This window comes from Myxocyprinus asiaticus, chromosome 8 (genome assembly GCF_019703515.2).
Source record: "Myxocyprinus asiaticus isolate MX2 ecotype Aquarium Trade chromosome 8, UBuf_Myxa_2, whole genome shotgun sequence".
In the NCBI taxonomy this organism is placed as follows: domain Eukaryota; kingdom Metazoa; phylum Chordata; class Actinopteri; order Cypriniformes; family Catostomidae; genus Myxocyprinus; species Myxocyprinus asiaticus.
In genome coordinates, this window is record NC_059351.1 from 4,394,029 (window position 1) to 4,412,741 (window position 18,713).

At 39.5% G+C, this 18,713-nt stretch overlaps 1 protein-coding gene across 4 annotated transcripts in view; it reads left to right on the top strand.

The window, feature by feature from the left end:
• The first annotated feature begins 2,412 nt into the window (after positions 1 to 2,412).
• LOC127444492 (glutamate receptor 2-like) overlaps positions 2,413 to 18,713 on the top strand; it is a 44,118-nt gene continuing 27,817 nt past the window's right edge. For all 4 annotated transcript variants that reach the window (XM_051703866.1, XM_051703864.1, XM_051703867.1 and 1 more), the window contains exons 1-3: positions 2,413 to 2,626; positions 2,848 to 2,988; positions 15,830 to 16,069. In XM_051703866.1, the coding sequence (XP_051559826.1) occupies positions 2,554 to 2,626; positions 2,848 to 2,988; positions 15,830 to 16,069 (454 nt within the window). In that variant the 5' untranslated portion in view covers positions 2,413 to 2,553. The remainder of the gene's footprint in view (positions 2,627 to 2,847; positions 2,989 to 15,829; positions 16,070 to 18,713) is intronic.

An 18,713-nucleotide genomic window follows, 5' to 3' on the forward strand; every position in this document is an offset into this window, starting at 1 on the left:
GGCTGTATAACAGAAATATGGGCAAATTTGGTGGTAACATATTGAATATCTCAACAATTGCACCCACACAAACACTTACATACAAGTACAATGGACTATGATACATATATATATATATATATATATATATATATATATATATATATATATATAAAGAACATTTAATTTTATGCATAATGTATATTGGTGTATGACTCCATATTTGCACTCTATGCTATATTTGTTGTTGGGAGTTGTGATGTGTACTGAAAAAAGTTGCAGGTTCAAACACATTAAGAAGTGTACCTGGAGCTATTTCCATTTGCCCTTGCTGTGAAGTAGGCATCTAACCTCAGATTGATCCATGGGGACTGTCCCTGTAATAACTATAATGTCATGCACTTTGTATAAAAGTATTGGCTGAATGACAACTTGCAACATTTGCATACACATAAATATGAATGTGAACATGGTATTTAACATTTATTTAATTGCATGACAATATAATTAAACATGATGAAAACAATCAATGTATTTCAAGAGTAATACCAGTGTATAAATGCATTGAACACCATAGTAAACATATATGGGGTCATGTAGGACTCATATGCATTCTAGGGGTAGTGATGCAAATTCTTTTATAATTTAAAAAATATTCAGATAAATGTTAAAGGGATCATGGCATGAGGAATTACATTTCCCTTGATCTTTCAACATATAAGAAGTTATTGTACAATAAAAACATACTGTAATTTCAGAACTCAAAACATCCTCCTTTCTGTAAAAATTTTTTTATTTTTTTTTCTCCCCAATTCGGAATGCCCAATTCCCAATGCTCTCCAGGTCCTCGTGGTGGCGGAGGACGAATCTCCGTTGTCTCCGCGGCTGAGACCGTCAATCCGTGCATCTTATCACGTGGCTTACTGAGTGCTTTACTGCAGCGACATAGCGCGTGTGGAGGCTTCACGCTATTCTCTGCGGCATCCATGCACAAATTATCACGTGCCCCACCAAGAGCGAGAACCGCATTATAGCGACCACGAGGAGGTTACCCCATGTGACTCTACCTTCCCTAGCAACCGGGCCAATTTGGTTGCTTAGGAAACCTGGCTGGAGTCACTCAGAATGCCCTGGATTCCAACTCGCGACTCCAGGGGTGGTAGTCAGCGTCTTTACTCGCTGAGCTACCCAGGCCCCCAAAAAGAGCATTTGTTAAAACAACAACACATCAATGCCTACTTTACCTTATCACTTCCGTAGCCCCGCCCAGAAGCAGTGAGCAGTGAGATGGCAAGGAGAGTGCAGGTCAGTCAAGAGCAGAGAGCCAATCAGAACAGTGGCAGTTTACAGTCAAATCTTAAAGGGGACGCAGCACCAGAACAAAGTGTTTCTGACAGAGGGTCGGAAAGAGCGTGTGAAATGGTCATGTTTTACAAATATATGACTGTTATAAATAAAATAAAAACTTTACTAATATTATAAGTGTACCTCAAGGAACATGTTAAAATAATAATAAAAAAAAGGCACGTCATGACATGACCCCTTTAAATAAGTCAGTTTGCATGGGCAAAGGCACCTTAATTGAAAAAAAGACCACTTCCTGTAAAAGTTATAGTCAAAAAAGTAGACAGCTATGCAATTGTTGACTTACACATATATTCTAGGGTTAAATCAATTGTTTGTGAACAGAAAGAAAAGTATTTGGGCTAAAAAGCCTCCTTGTTGCAGAAAAAGGAGGTCCTCTTGTATAAGACCCACTCTTGGTTTTAAAAGGCCACCAAAAAGACTGGTTTGCAGAGGAGAAAGGTGCAGAATGCTTTTTTTCTGCATCGCAAATTTGCAGAAGGGGCCTGTGCAAAGGAAGAAGCACAAGCACAAGCACAAACAAACACACAAATGCCAAATGAAGTGGCACTCTTTGCTGAAGTGATTATTTTAACTAAGTATAGGCCTAATGTTACTCAAAGAAATGTCGTGCGCATTGTGAAATATTGGCTCTTGTGGATTGCAGAGGCACATCTGTTCCACATCGGGTGGATTGGATATACGCACTTGTTAGAAGTGCCTATTTGTGATTCATAAAAACATCATGCAGTATATCAGATAGCAGAATAAGATTCCCTAATCAATTTGCAATCTTTTTCGCTATCTCATTACCCAAATCACCAGGCAGCTGGGCTGATCAATTTACCATGTCCCTGTGCGGGCGCGCGCCACCGCGCTCCGTGAGTTAAAAAGAAGGGCAGCTTCGGCTCCGCTCGGCTCTTTCCGTCTTCATCAATATTCTTACCGTGTCCGTTAAGTTGAAACGATTCTCAGGGACGGAGCCGCAAAGGAGGAGGGCAAGACTCCCGCATCATATCTCTCTCTCTCTCTCTCTCTCTCTCTCTCTCTCTCTCTCTCTCTCTCTCTCTCTCTCTCTCACCACTCAGCCAGAGCTGATCTAACGAGAGCCTCTGCGTTTTTAACTGTGATTATTTTTAACATGTGTCGACTCCATATGATGTCCGCTGTTTTGTGAACAGTGCCCGTTTGGTGGTTGTGGTCGCGTCACGCGTGGATAAGCAGAAGACCATGATTTTGTCGGGTTTCCTTTTCCCCGCGCTATGGGGACTGGCGCTCGGCGGATCTCCAAGCGTCCAAATCGGTGAGCGCAGTCCACCTGTCTGCGCCTTAGATCACAGCCATCAATACCGATCATCAAACAAAAATTGCGCACCAAGCGTCCTGTTTACTCTTGTGCCACCATGTGAGATTTTGGAAAGGAGATTAAAGAAAACGATGTCGTCGTTCCATCTTTGAGATGCGAGACGTGATTCGTAATTATTCTTAATTAGTAGTAATTGTTCTAATGGATTCTGTTCTCAGGTGGCCTGTTCCCGAGAGGAGCTGATCAAGAGTACAGCGCGTTTCGGATCGGAATGGTTCAGTTCGGCACGGCTGAATTTCGCCTCACTCCTCACATCGATAACCTAGAGGTGGCCAACAGCTTCGCCATAACAAATTGCTGTGAGTCAACATGGATTTTTATTTTATTTTATTTTTTTATTACATGTATTAGGCTAGCCATGCACAGGTGGGACCAGAAGGCACATTCCCTCCCTGTAGTATGTATTCAAACATCCTCCTCCAGTGATGCCCTGTTAAATTGTAGCCTACAGGAACCGAAGGAATGTTTGGTGTGTTATTCCCGTAAGAGTTAACAGGATAGCTGTGTCATCCATTCATATACACAATCATAACCACGTTGATTCTAGTGAAACGGAGCTGCAGTACATTTAGCTCTGATTGTCTAGGTGTAAATTGTGCGTTGGGAAGGTGGTCGTTATATAAACCATTTTTTGTTTTTGTTTTTTGGACCGTGATAATTGGCATTCAGGAGAGCAGCATGATGTTGGTTTCCACAGTAACGGAGGAGGAGAGGAGATGGCCCCGTTTAACCAGCAACTGCACCATTCTATGAAAAATGAATCAGTGGCATGAAGTATTTAAGTGTCGCTTGTCTAATGATTTGACTGCCAAATTTCGACATTTTATTTGCTATTATTCAAGGATTTTTGACAAATGATGGCAGGAGGGCCGTAAAAATGGACCTTGCATGCGTCCCTCCCCCATGCATCTTACATCTGAGGCATGAAAGAAGACTGACCGATGAAATGTTGGGTTTCAAACATGCGATTCATTATTAGTGCGTGTGCATTTGTGAAAATATAACGGGTTGTAACAAAGGATTGTTGTGCTTCAGTCGCATTCAGACCACAATGATGCTATGGAATCTAACAATAGCTAGGTTTTTATGAGTAGGCTAATAAAGACTGCATGGAAACGCTGAGGATAATCCAGTACGTACTTTCTTAGTTGAAATCTATACGAATAGAAAATGGCCATTTTTACACTGCTGCTTCACTTGAGTGTCAGGCACGTGCATCTGAATGGGCCATGGAGACACTTAGCTTGGCCTCTTCAGTGTAGTTTCCACCTAGTCCAATACAAACTGAATGAGCTGTTTCCAACCCGATCTCGTGAAAAGTCGTACATAATTTACGAGTTGGCTATTTCGTATGGTCTCGTACGATGTTGTTCGCATAAACTCGTACGACTTCATCACGTGCAAATTCCCGGATCTCTAGTGCGGAAGTAAGCGCAAGTTCCGCGCACGAGGCATTAAGGACATAGTTATTAATATTATGCCCTTACCCAAACCCCTTATCTAAACTAAACCAATCAGTAGAGTGTGTAAACATGATAGGAAGCTGTTGTGTGTGACAGAAGCAAGTAATTGTCGCATATTAGATGGAAACGATGTCCAGCGACGTCATTGGCTGTAGTGAAACTCGTAGGAATTCAAACGAGTGCAGTCGCAATTTAGTCATCTCATACGAATCCTGACGATTTCGCCGTGAGAGTGTGTTGGAGAGTGCATGGCCCTTTTTGATGTAAAACACTGGCGAGCATCACTGCGACAAGTCGGTGTAACATCTGCTTGATTCATGGGAATGGCCTGCCCACCCCCATGTCCCCTCCTCACACACCCATACTGCTGCACCATGCACAGATAATCTTAATGATTCACTAGGCTACACATACGTAACCTGCTTAGACTTGAGATGGGAGATGGTGTTGATGTTTACTGTTTTCATGGCATGTAAAATCTAAGTTCATAGTGCCTGAAAGATGAGTAGGCCTATAGGCCAAATATGTTGTCCTACAATGTGAGAGTTTCATTAAAGAGAGGATCATTGAAGACATAGGCTAGAGGTTGGCATATGTGTGTGTGACTTTTTGTGTGTGCACTCTACACACACACACACACACACACACACACACACACACACACACACACAAACGATTTGTTGGCTCAACAACCATTACATATAAATAAATAGCTTCTACTCAGAAATTGTAAAATTGTTAGCTTTACTTAATTTTTAATAATATAAACAGCACAAAATATAAATTTTAAGGTGAACTTAGAGAGTTGCATAAAGTAAATAAATAATCGTGAGTTCCTAGAACTTCCTTAGCTAGCAAATCCAAAAAATTATGATTTTAAGTACTACTACTTATGTGCTACTACTACTGCAAACAATCAAGTATAGAACTGAGGTTGGGGGTAATACCCATAAGCCCTTGCGCTTGAATAATTTAAGCATGTTTGTTTGGTTTATAGGAACTTCTCTGGGCATTTAATTATTTGTTGTTAAGAATTCATAGAGATTTTAACTGTTTTTAGTATTATTTATGTTGTTTTACTATGTAAATAGCTGTTTCGTGTAAAGTCACCATTACAGTGATTAAAGTTCCATTAGTGGTCAACTTGGATGCTGTTCAATCCATGTAACTTTTCCTTGCACATGTGAATATGCATAGCTGAAGTGCAAATTTATGTGCACTTCTTTGGGGAATCAAGGTTAATGCCTGATCTCAGCTATTATTTTCTTTAGAGACCATGCCGCCCACCTGCCCATGTTGCCCATGCCTAAATCCACCATTGGAGTTCCCTATATCTACAATGGCGGTTTGGAGTGACCGCCCATTTTTTTATTAAAAAAACAAAACAATTAATGCCCAATTCCCAATGCACTCTAGGTCCTCGTGGTGGTGTAGTGACTCCACTCAATCCGGGTGGTGGAGGATGAATCTCAGTTGCTTCCATTTCTGAGACCGTCAATCTGCGCATTTTATCACGTGGCTTGTTGAGCGCATTACCGCGGAGACATAGCGCATGTGGAGGCTTCACACTATTCTCCGTGGCATCCTCGCACAACTCGCCACGCGCCCCACCGAGAGCGAGAACCACATTATAGCGACCACGAGGAGGTTACCCCATGTGACTCTACCCTCCCTAGCAACTGGGCCAATTTGGTTGCTTAGGAGACCTGGCTGGAGTCACTCAGCACACCCTGGATTCGAACTCACGACTCCATGGGCGGTAGTCGTGACCGGCCATTTTTGGAGCAATGCCTGTAGGCTGAGCTCCAAAAAGAGGCGGGACCTCCAAACCACCGTCAAAGATGTACAGAGCCCCTAACCTAACCCTTTCCATAACCCTAACCATGTGTGGAAGTGCCGCCCTCTTTTGGAGCTGGTGCAACTCCCTTCTGGAATAACACCGCTCCTTCTGGAGTTACCTTACCCTCTTTTGAAGATTCCGCCCCCATTTGAGATCTACGGGCTGCAGCTATACCTAATTGATTCGATTTGTGAACGAGCAAGGATCAGCGAGCATCAGATAACCGAATGAAGGAAAGTAGGCATGTCGTTCGTTTCGTTTGGTTATTTCGTTTCTCTACAGAATAGCTGTCATATTAAATCAATGCCTAATGCACGACTGTGCGTTTTGAAATACATGCAACTTTTCAGCACATTTTTTCTCTCTCGTAGATTTGGCTTACCCGTTAATTATATTCAACAATGTCCTGACTGTTTTAATATGTTAAGTAAATTTTACTTGGTGAATTCCATTTAGAACGGGCTATTAGGGTTGCTCCACTGATCCTGTACTATTCATTCGTTTTCAGTAAATAAATCTGTATTCACTAAAGGTGAATGCATGTCACGTTCTATATTTAATGTACAATGATCATAATGCAAGACGAGCACGTCACAGATAAATGCCCCTTTTTCAGTGGAATTTTGAGTCAGATTTGGAATCGATTGAGTATTTTAAATGGGTCGCATAAACAGTTTTATTGACTGTTTTCTGAAGGTTGGTTTCTTTTTAGACTAGTCGACTCCAAAATTTGAGTTTAAACGTCATTGAAATTAGTCATTCTGCACATCCCTAGTAGACACGCAGATGTTCATAAAGTATAATTACACTTGTTTTGGTCGTGAAGAACTTGGTGCTTTATCAATGAAAGACGTTCCTTTTTTTTCACCTACTGGCATAAAAGTGTGATTTACAAAAATGGCCACTGAACGAATAAGTGAACAAATCTGAACTAATTCTTTTTATTCGATTTTAATTTATACCTTTTTACCAGGTTAGACTCTAGCGATTAAAATATATTTTTGGAGTAATTTTCTCTGTTGAACGAACTCAAAAGACTTGAGTTAATGGCATAAAGAGAAACATCATCTTGAGTTAATTCCACTAAATAATAATAATTTCGCTAATAAGCTAAATGTGACATTTATTGTAGTAAAGTGTTTTTGTGGTGTTTAATATAACTTTAATCTATAGAATTTGCAAAATTATTGATTCATGTTCTACATCAGTTTTTGTTTTAAGGTTTTATAAGTGCTTCAGTTATTTTTTAAAAACTTTATAAGTGTTTATTATAGAAAATGACAATATTCTGAATGAATATTAGCTGGCTAACTTGAATGATGTAAACCCAGTAAAAAAATAAAAATAAAATGCAACAGAGTGGAATACATTAAATGTGCACATCCCCCATAAGATTAAAATCCTAGAAATCCTTTTTTTAAACTAATTCCAGGGAAATATAATGCAAAGTTTAATTAAATAAATGTACACTAAATAAAAATAAAAATTGCAAAAATAAATAAGTTGCTAAATAAGGCGGAAACGCGTCATCACAGTCTGTGAAAAGGGTCCATTATCAAATAGAAAGACGTTAATACTGATACAGTGCCTCTAGTTTGCCATCAGAGATGATATCGCCCTAGAGTACTTGATTCTGATTTGTCAATCACAACATTCTGCGGTCAAATAATTTAAACTAAAATAAATTTAGACTCATCAATATTTTATGTCCCATTAATTTATGTATTTGATTAGTAGACATGTAATCAATAGGATAATGTACAGACAGCTGGTTATTATGGCAATGTGGAAGTCCCCTCTGCTTTGTGTTGGGGTCCTGATTGCCCTGTCTGATTTTTTTAAATGTATTTATTTTGCGATATTGACTGGCTGACTGCACATTATACCTGAAAAAATAAAAATAAAAATAGAAACAACAAAAAGTTTTACTTGATGTCACTTTTTGCTTGCTAAAATATCTCTCTTTGACTGTCGTGAGCATTACTTTCATTACTGAAAAAATTATTTCCTTTTCAAGGAACGCAGAGGTTCATTCAAAGGGGTCGGTTTATCAGTAGATCAACACAGTTGACATTTGAATGAAGAATGTGTGCCTGCAAGGATAACCTGATCATTACAGAAGAAGCATGTTTTTGAAGGTTAAAGTTGATTGTCTGTTGTCAGAAGATGAATGAGGCCATCAATCAGTCAAAAGTCAGAGGATAAGAAAAGAACACTAAGCACAGGGAGGGAGAGAAGACATGTCACACTTTACATGCACCTGGGTTCTTCTCTTGTCCATTTTTAAAGGGGTCATGACATGAGGAATAAAATGTTCCTTGATCTTTTGACATTCAAGAGCTCATTGTAGTTTAAAAAACATACTGTAAGTTTCAGAACTCAAAACTTCCTCCTTACTGCAAAAAGAGCATTGGTTGAAACCAAGCTGTGAAAACGACTCGTTCTCTATTTCAGTCATATTGTGATGTCACACTGTAGAAGACATTTGCATATGACTGCCTCCACAACAACACAACATCACCTACTTTACCTTATCACTTCTGTAGCCCAGTAGCGGTGAGCAGTGAGATGGCAAGGAGCGAGCAGGTCAGTCAAAAGCAGAGAGCCAATCAGAACAGTGGGCGTTTACAGTCAAGTCTTAAAGGAGAAGCAGCACCAAAACAGAGTGTTTCTGACAGAGGGTCAGAATGAGGGTGGAAAATTATCATGTTTTACAAATATATGACTTTTTTTTGGTGCAATAAACATGACTAATATTATAAGTGTACCTCAAGGAACATATTAAATAGTAAAAGAAGGCATGTCATGACTCCTTTAATTCCAATTTTCAACAATAAGGATGGCCCAGGGCCAGTGTGAGGGAGTTTCAGGCCAGTTAATCTCACTTGCCTTATAGAGTACAGTGCTGCATTGTTGCTACATTTTAAGTTCATTGATCATGTATTTTCTTCTTGCAAACTTAAGCATTTGGAGATCTGTGATTAATACAACCTGGTCTCATAGAATCATGTTACAAGTGAAATGAACACTAGAGGTGCTACAACAACAAAAATCAAGATTAAAGTAGCACACTTTTTGCCCCGTTCCTCACATAATTCTATTTTGTGACATCTGAACACTTTTACTTTAGAGATTGACTTGCATTACATTATCAACTACATTTACAAGCTTATTTAAAGGAATAGTTCTCTCATCATTTACTCACCCCAGTGGCGGATTTAGGCATGGGCGACATGGGCAGTTGCCCAGGGCGGCATATTGCGGGGGGGCGGCACGAGGCACCCACACAGACCACCCCGTCAACAACTTTTGGGGCTTGTTGAAGCGGGTTTTGCCCAAGGCGCCATACAAGCTAGAACCGCTACTGACTCACCCTCCTGTCGTCTCCTGACTTTCTTTCTTCTGAAGAACACAAATTAAGATTTTTAGAAGAATATTTCAGCTCTGTAGGTCCTCACAATAGAAGTGAATGGATGCCAAAATTGCGAAGCTCCAAAATCCACATAAAGGGAGCATAAAAGTAATCCATATGACTCCAGTGGATAAATACATTTGTTCAGACACAATATGTTAGTTGTGGGTGAGAAACAGATCAATATTTAAGTAATTTTTTATCATAAATTCTCCTCTCTGCCCAGAAGAGGCCGATATGCATTAAGACTTTGAATCACCAAAAACACAAGAAGAAGAATGTAAAAGTAAAAGTGGAGATTGACTGAGCAGGGAGGAGAATTTTTAATAAAAAGGATTTAATATTGATCTGTTTCTCACCCACACGTATCATATCAATTCTGAAGACATGGATTTAACCACTGGAGTTGTCTGGAGTACATTTATGTTGCCCTTATGTGGATTTTGGAGCTTAACAATTTTGGTACCCATTCACTTCCATTATATGAACCTACAGAGCTGAAATCTTCTTCTAAAAATCTTCATTTGTGTTCTGCAGAAGAAAGAAAGTCATACACATCTGGGATGGCATGAGGGTGAGTAAATGATGGGAGAATTTTCATTTTTGGGTGAATTATTCCTTTAAATGTGATCAAATTGTGCGGTAACTCAACTGATAGAGCATTGAACTTATCATGCAAAGGTCTGGAGTACGAGTTCTGAAGAGCATGCATGTAGACCGACACATGTGTCCAAAATGTCATAGAAGCACTTCAAAAAGATGTGGTTGCTTCTGCAATTCCGATTTTCATCTCACATTTGTCGCTGCAATTCCGATTTTCATCTCACAATTGCCACTATCAGTTTGGTGGGTTTGGTGGGTTTAGCCTCATCTGTTTTGGGAGAAAATTCAACTCGCATTTAGTGCCACACAGTGGACATTTACCTTGGAACTGCCACAATATGTGTAAAGAACAACGTAATTTCATTTTACAAAAATGTTGCCCTGCCACATAATTTTCATGCGATCAGGCCGGATAAATTGAACATTGTTGTTGCACATTCAGAATTATGATGAGGATGTAACAAATAATGTTGGTAATATTGTATAACTGGCTGACATTTTGTCGAAATTGCAAGAATGGCTTGTGATAAGAAGTGTCAGTTAGAATGAGCTGAAAATTATGAACAGTGATGTGATTGAATGTACCATGCAGTATGTCATTGTTCTCCAGCAAAAGTGTTTTTATGAATTTGTAACAGTCGTAGAGTTGCATTATAGTTTATATATATATATATAAAAAAATATTGTTACACATTAAAAATGTGTTGTTAAAAACATTTGAGAAAATTCCAGTGAAAATGTTGGCAGGGCAGGTAAAAGAACTGCTACCCAGACTGGGCCAGTTGGAAAAACCATTAATTTTGTTAAGCCCTGAGTATGCATGTATGTGTGTAAATGTCCATGAAGAATTCAATGAGCTACTCTGTGATTATGAAATTTGCAAGACAATTTTAAGCTCTAGAAAAGTGTCATTTTTCTGTCCAAGACATAACAAAATCTCAGCGACATTTGCATATTCAAATGATAAATGACAGGGGTAGAGTGATATGTTAATGCCCAGTACCAAATGCAATGCAAATGCAAAAAAAGGTGCCATATCTCTCTCTTGTTCAATGTAATGCAATGCAATGTTCAAATGCATAAAACCCCTAAGACTACTTGTAAATGTAATTTCTGATTACCACCGATTTATGGATGGGCTGTCTTGACTTTAATGTGTATGTTAATAAGAGTTGACAAACGTCACTGGAGTATATTTCTGAGGTTCAAGTTTTCCACTCTTCGTTAATCTGGAAATTCAAAAGTACAATAACAAAAATGTTCTTTATGTCCATTTTTCTGCATGGCCAGACAAGTCTTGAATGGATTTGTGAACTGAGGCTGCAGATCAGATATACCAGAGTGCCTTCAGTTATGGGAAATATTCGTCTTTCAAACTTTTGTTGGCATGATTAATAAAATAATTCAATTTTTCTTGGTTTGCTGATTAATCAAATTAAACACAAATAATTGCATCGATCAATAGATAATTCAAAGTCATACATTATAGTGGCAGACGAGTAAAGCAATGAATAAAATTTTTTAAAAAATGGCTTTAGAAGTTGTGTTTGATTTATTTCCATATCATTTAACATAAATCTATCACTAGCCTACCATCAGTCGAAATATATTTGCAATGGAGTTTGTTAATCTGTTTGAAGTACATTTAGAACACACAGTCTGCGCCAGTCTTTTTATTGTTGGTCTATGTACATATGAGTCCGACTGATGTCTTTGGTGCATTGCACCTTGCTGTTTGTTTCTTTTCTTTTTTCAATTTCTTGTGTAATGAGTGCCACATTTTAAGATGCCAGTGTCTTAAACGTGTCATTTTAAGACGTGTCAAGTTTTGTTTATACGGTAATTGCTATTGTATAATAAATAATAATAATTAATACTTGCTCTTAATTAACTTGTTAAATTGACAGCCCTAATTTTATTATAATGTGTTATCATAACTTTGATTATTCTGAAAGAATTTGCATTGGAACATTGTTTTCTGGCCACGATTCACAGTATGAACACATGGCATACATCTTCCCTTACTGAAAGTCCCTTCTGTACTGACAACTCATTTAGATAGCTAGAGCAATTGACACACAAATGAATCCCCAGTGCATGTATGTGTGCGGCCCCATTCACACACAGGCATATCCCTTAAGCCCTGATGTGTGGCATTGCCAGCTCAGAGACAGCAGCAGCAGGATCTCTCGCTCATATTAAGTCTCATATTTAGCATTCTGGCTGCATGCACACTGTCTGTAGATCACTCTGTATGAACAGGAGCGACATGTTAAGGCACGGTTTATGAAGACGTTTCATAGTCCAATGATTGCACTTACTGTACATATGTGGGGAAACATACACAGGGTAGAACACATATGTACACGTGCAGTTATACTTTATACTCTATTCTACGTATATGTTCTATATTCTATATTAAAACAGGGCAGCTCAATAGGCCATTTAAATTGACCTCTCCACTCCACTATTCCATCCCTTAAACAAGCTCAGGTAAACCACAGAAATGGATATAACACTGTGTTCATGTGTAGGCTATTCACTAAATAGAAAGAAAAAAGTAAGAAAGAACAACCTTTGAAACATATGTTCTTTCCAGTTTTATAAAGCATCCCTATTTTTGTAAATGTTGTTTTAGTTCAATGAAATGCTTTAATTTTGGCTAAAACAGTGATTTTCAAAGACAATTCATAATTTGTCATCATTTACTCATTTTTTACTTATTATGACATTACCATAAGCCTTTCTTCTGTGAAACCCAAAGAGAGATGTAAGGCAGAATGTTCACACTGCTCTTTGCCATACATTAACAGTGTAAGAGGATTGGGGCTAGGGATGCCACAGTGTGAGATTTTGACGGTTAGATTACCGTCAAATTTATTTGCAAATGTTCTTTTTATGCAGCAGCGCTGAGGCAAAAAAGTCATAACATATCACACTTGAACATGTTAGTGGATGCGTTTCTTAGGGATATTTGGACTCTAAATGCAACCATACAATAGTAAAACTGATAAATACACAAATTAATCAGAGGTATATAATGTGTTCTGCAGAAGAAACTTTGATTTAAGCAAAGTTCCTGTTATAATCCATAGTCCACAGGTTTACTTGTGAGGTGTTGTAAACAGATTAAAGGACAGTATATTTATGGAGTCTTTTGCCGATTCTTTATGTTGGGATGTCTGACAGACAACGGATCGCTTTAATAAACTGTTGCATAAGTAAAAACTGTTGAATGCTGTGAACTACATGTTGTGCACCCAGAATAATCTTACAGTTATACACTCTCCAAGCACTCTGATTGCTGTAATACAGTGATTTTGTTATTGCGTATTATTGTGTTTTCTGCATTATATTTTAACGAAAGACTGAAAACTAAAATCAAGTCTTTTAATTAATGAAAGGCAGTAAAGCAAATGCAACACATACAGTAATGTGAATGAGGTCAAATGTGTTTAAATGTCCTGAAAATAGTCACAATGCAAAAAAAACTAGGGCTGTAGATTTATCGCATTAATTTAGTGTGACTAATTATATAAAAAAATAACACATTCAAAAAATTAAGTAAATAATCATGCCCTGTGACACGTACGTAAATTCTGTAATAAAATACAGATTTTCATACCATACGAGCAATTGACCCTTCGATAAGCCCCACCTTAAAAGCGCTTCTGACCAATCCTGTCTTAGCAACTGTTGCCCTGCCGCCATTACTCTGACATGCGTTTGCTATTTTCAAATAACAGCCTATGGGAGTAATGTGTGTTTGAGTACTTTTAAGATGGATTTTATCAAAATAATTCCCATAATGTAAAACACGTTGTTGCCGGGTCATTTGTAATAGTGACACGATTTACCCAGAGAGGATACACGCAGTGTTTTTCTTTCTTTTTTTATTTGTATAATCTTTAAATAAATCTGGAGAAGAGCATGTTATGAATTAATCTGTGTCAGCCCTCATTCTCAAATAAACATAAAACCTCTGCAATGACACCAACATTTGCTCCAAGGTAAATTAAAGCTAATAACTGAACGTCAATTCATTTATGTATTGATTCAAGTCATAGTAAAAGCGATAGTAAATAAACCATTCACAGCATCAAAATGAGCGTGTAATGAGACGTTATAAACAGCTCTGTTCACTTATGCTAATGTTATTAGATGTGTAAGTGCTATTAAATGAAGTAATAATCGTTTGCCTTGATTTTGATTCACAGTCTGCACAGTTTGTAATGAAATGACTGTGTAATATAAGTTTCTTTTACAAAACATACTTCACATAAATATGCAATACAGTGTCACTCTTAATACCAGCCCATGTTACAATATTATCCATTCCGTTTATGAGAATATTTTGCCAAAAAAACACGTAGTTCACGGCAGTGTCCCGTTCATTCCAATCGGGAGTTCTGCAGAGCTTGTCAGAGCAATCAACCGTAACTAAGGGGGGCGGAGCTTAGCAAAGGGTCAATTCAAGCTTGAAGTACATCTGTTTATACGAGCCACATTGATAGTTGGCAGCGCGCCTCAACAAACCTCACGAGCACGCTGACTACCACCCCTGGAGTCGCGAGTTCGAATCCAGGGCGTGCTGAGTGACTCCAGCCAGGTCTCCTAAGCAACCAAATTGGCCCGATTGCTAGGGAGGGTAAAATCACATGGGGTAACCGCCTCGTGGTCGCGATTAGTGGTTCTCGCTCTCAATGGGGCGTGTGGTAAGTTGTGCGTGGATCGTGGAGAGTAGCATGAGCCTCCACATGCTGTGAGTCTCCGCGGTGTCATGCACAATGAGTCACTTGATAAGATGCGCAGATTGACGGTCTCAGAAGCGGAGGCAACTGAGACTTGTCCTCCACAACCCGGATTGAGGTGAGTAACCACGCCACCACAAGGACCTGCTAAGTAGTGGGAATTGGGCATTCCAAATTGGGGAGAAAAGGGGATATCTCACAAGCAGTGCAGCTACAGAATGAGAACTGCTCGCTGAGGAAGCACAACAGAATACAGGAATCTTGAGACAAGATTTTCATAGTTTCCACTACTTTTAACTCGACAAAGTGTCCAAAAAATGTGGCCTTTTTGACACTGAATACCAGTGAGAATACGTAAATGTGAGAACTGGACACATTGACTAACAGCTTGTTCAATAATATGAGAATAAAACAAACAATATATTGAGTTTAAGTATAAAGTATATTGAGTTTAAGCCACTTTTTGTATTGTCTAATCAATGCTTTATTCATCGCTACAATAATGCAATTTATTTCAAACTTAATTTTAATCCGTACTATATAGGCTATTTATTATAGACGCTACTTATTATAATATTTATAAATATTTGAATCATTATGCTTCATTTACAGTGTATGAATTATCTTTATTTGGGGGGGCATTTCTTAGCAAATAATGATGTATGTGATTATTGCAATTAATTCGATTCGGCATGTCATGTAATTTATTAGATAAAAAAAAAAATATTCGATTGACAGCCCTGAAAAACAAAACAAAGAAAAACAAAAAAACATTAATGATTTTAATACTAGATTTTATTGTCTGTAATGAAAACTTTTTTTCTTCTTTTATTTATTGAGGTAAATTGTGACCTAGACACCTCTTTGTGAGATTCACCCATATACATTGGAATAGATATATAACTGAAATTTGAGACTACAAATGCATTTGAGCTATGATTATTTTGCGTGCAATTTGTGATTGGTTGGACCTGCTGTTAATCTAGGTAGACAAGTGCCACCCTGGCCTTTATATGGTCTTGCCCCTGATATAAGTTGTGTTGATATCTTTTTCTTTTCTTTTTTTTTCAGTTTGCTCCCAGTTTTCCAGGGGAGTGTATGCCATCTTTGGCTTCTACGATAAGAAATCGGTGAACACCATCACGTCATTCTGTGAAACGCTGCACGTGTCCTTCATCACGCCCAGTTTCCCAGCCGACGGATTCAACCAGTTTGTCCTGCAGATGAGGCCTGATATCAAAGGGCCTCTCATCAGCCTGGTGGAATATTACAAGTGGGAGAAGTTTGCCTATCTGTATGACAGTGACAGAGGTAAACACTCTCTCTCTCTTTTGAAAAATGTATGTACTCTTGGTCTTTTTTTTCAGGCAAGGCTTTTTCAGTGCTGCCTACACACACACACACACATGCATACACTAGAGAATTCATTCAATAGCCCTATTACTTTGTGGTAAAATGCCTCTTGGAGAAAACACCTGTGGGTTGGGAGTGCTTACTGATACTGTAAGCACATTCACAGTCTCCCTCTCCTCTCTCTCTCTCCATCTGTATGCCTTATGTATACCTGTTTTAACTATTTATTCACACCTTGGTCTGCAATTGAGATATACATAAATACTGTATGTTTAAAATGATATACAGTACACACATGAGATAAAGTCACTAGTCATATTAGTCTTCTACATGGTGCTGGGCACACTTTCATGTCAGTAAACAAAAATAATATTTATTGCACCTTTAACACTTTATTAAGACTTTTTAGTATTAAGTGAAGTCTATTTAGTGTTACATAGTGTTCTATAATGTTGCAACCCAGAGACTGTACTAAAATGTGTACCCTGTGAGGTTAATAACACTAACCAGACACGATAAGTTTTCAGTGATAAGCAATTTGTCCACACTTAATGCGAAACTGCTACGTCACACAACACAATCAATCAGAGCCAATCAGAATATGTTTAATTATTAATGTACTGTTATATGGAGCAGGATTTTGGACAATTGAGATTTCATGGAGGGTAGAAACACAAAAATAGAAACCAAGCAACCAACAAAATGTCTTCTTGCCTGTTGCAGGCGTGGCTACTTAGGGAATGAAGTGAGATTTACATGGACACGGTGTAACTGTCTATTGTGTTGTTGTATTCCATGAGCACTTAATCACTATTTTTTGTAGTCTCAGAATTTCTGTTAGTGTGATGTGATGAGGAGGAGGGCGGGGCCGGGCCGTGAGTCTGCACGGCCGGCCCCAATTGGGCCAATCATCTGAGGAGAGGGATAAGGCCGAGCCGGATGCGGCAGCTGCATGTGGCTCTCTCTCTTCCGAAATGCCGCATCCGGCTCGGCCTTATCCCTCTCCTCAGCTGATTAGCCCGATTGGGGCCCGGCCCCGCCCTCCTCCTCATCACACTCCTCCCTCCTTTGCCTCAGGCCGGGGAAACCCCGGCATGACGTACATCCCCCCCACTCCTTTCCGAGGGGGGGGCATTGCCTTTCTGGACGTGCCTGCCGGCAGGCTTTCCCCACATTTTGAGACCTGGGAGGGAGACAAGGGGAGGGAAAAGAGGAGAGGGAAAGGGCAAGGAGAGTGAGAGAGAGAGAGGAGAAAGACAAAAAAATTGCTTGCTGGTTCCCCCAACCCCTGGCGGATGGAACGCCCCTCCGTGTTCTGGCGGCCGGTAGCAAGCCCCTCCACCCCTGGCAGCGGCTCCACCAATCCAGGCAGCCGGCAGCGAGCCCCTCCTCCCCTTATGGATGGCGGCCATTCCTCCACGTCCAGGTGGCTGGCAGTGACTCCTCCGTCCCCCGGCGGACGGCCGCGGCTGCTCCTTTGGGTTGACGGCAGTGGCAAGGACTCCACGACAGCGCATCCCTCCTCCTTCCTGGGTTTTGGAACCAATGTAACAAGGTTAAAATGGGCAAGGAGGAGGCAGGAACCGGCTGAACAGTGAAAGTAATATTTAATGAAACAAAAAGACACAAAACACACACACGGCAGCTGAGTGTGTCTCACTCTCCTGAACTGCCACATCCGGCGCGGCCTTATCCCTCTCCTTGGCTGATTAGCCCGATTGGGGCCGGCCATGCGGACTCATGGCCAGGCCCCACCCTCCTCCTCGTCACATGTGACTATGTTGGCTGAATTGCTTTTAGAATGTTTTCACTATTGACTGGAGCAGTGACATGCACAGAGGGGGAGGTGAGGGGGTGTTGTGCTGTAGTAAAGACACCTCCGCTTAAATCTCCGTGCTCTTAAAGGCACATCCGATTAAAAGGGCACCTTTACATTTGTGAAGGGCACCTTTAGATTTATGAACGAAAGGGGCAGGGGCTAGTGTCAGTGGACTGGATTGTGCGTCATCTCTGTTTCGAGGCGGAGAAATAAATCTCTCCCCCAAGACCTAGATATGAAATCAACCGAGAGGGGGGGGAAGGATGAGAGCTTAAGAGAAGGAAAGTACGAAAGAACAAATGATCAAAAGAGAGAATGCTGAAATAAAGAAACCAAAAAGGAGAAAAAGTGTCCCCAGGGGCTTTCTAGAGACATAAATATACTCCTGAGATCGAGGTCTTTGTGTGTAATTTGAAGTGGTGGTTGATTAAAGCAAGACCGTAGCCAGGAAATTATTTTTGGGTGGGCCTCAATATAAATGGATGGGCCAAGTTTTCGCCCCAATTTTTTTTTAACCACACTTTCCTTAACAACAGAGAAGCGCCGCATTCAAACAGTTCTTTCACACTTTCAGAAATCAGAATTTATGCATTTATGCAACTATCTTATAATTATATAATTGAAGTCAAAGAATAATCTCTAATATTCTAGTTGGGCCTGGGTCTAATTTGGGTGGGTTAAGAAAGAAGCAGCTGTAATTGAAATTTTATCTAATTTAAAAAGACATAGTGAAGCTAATAGGCATGGCTTGAAAACTATTACATTTTAGAAATGTAATTAAAA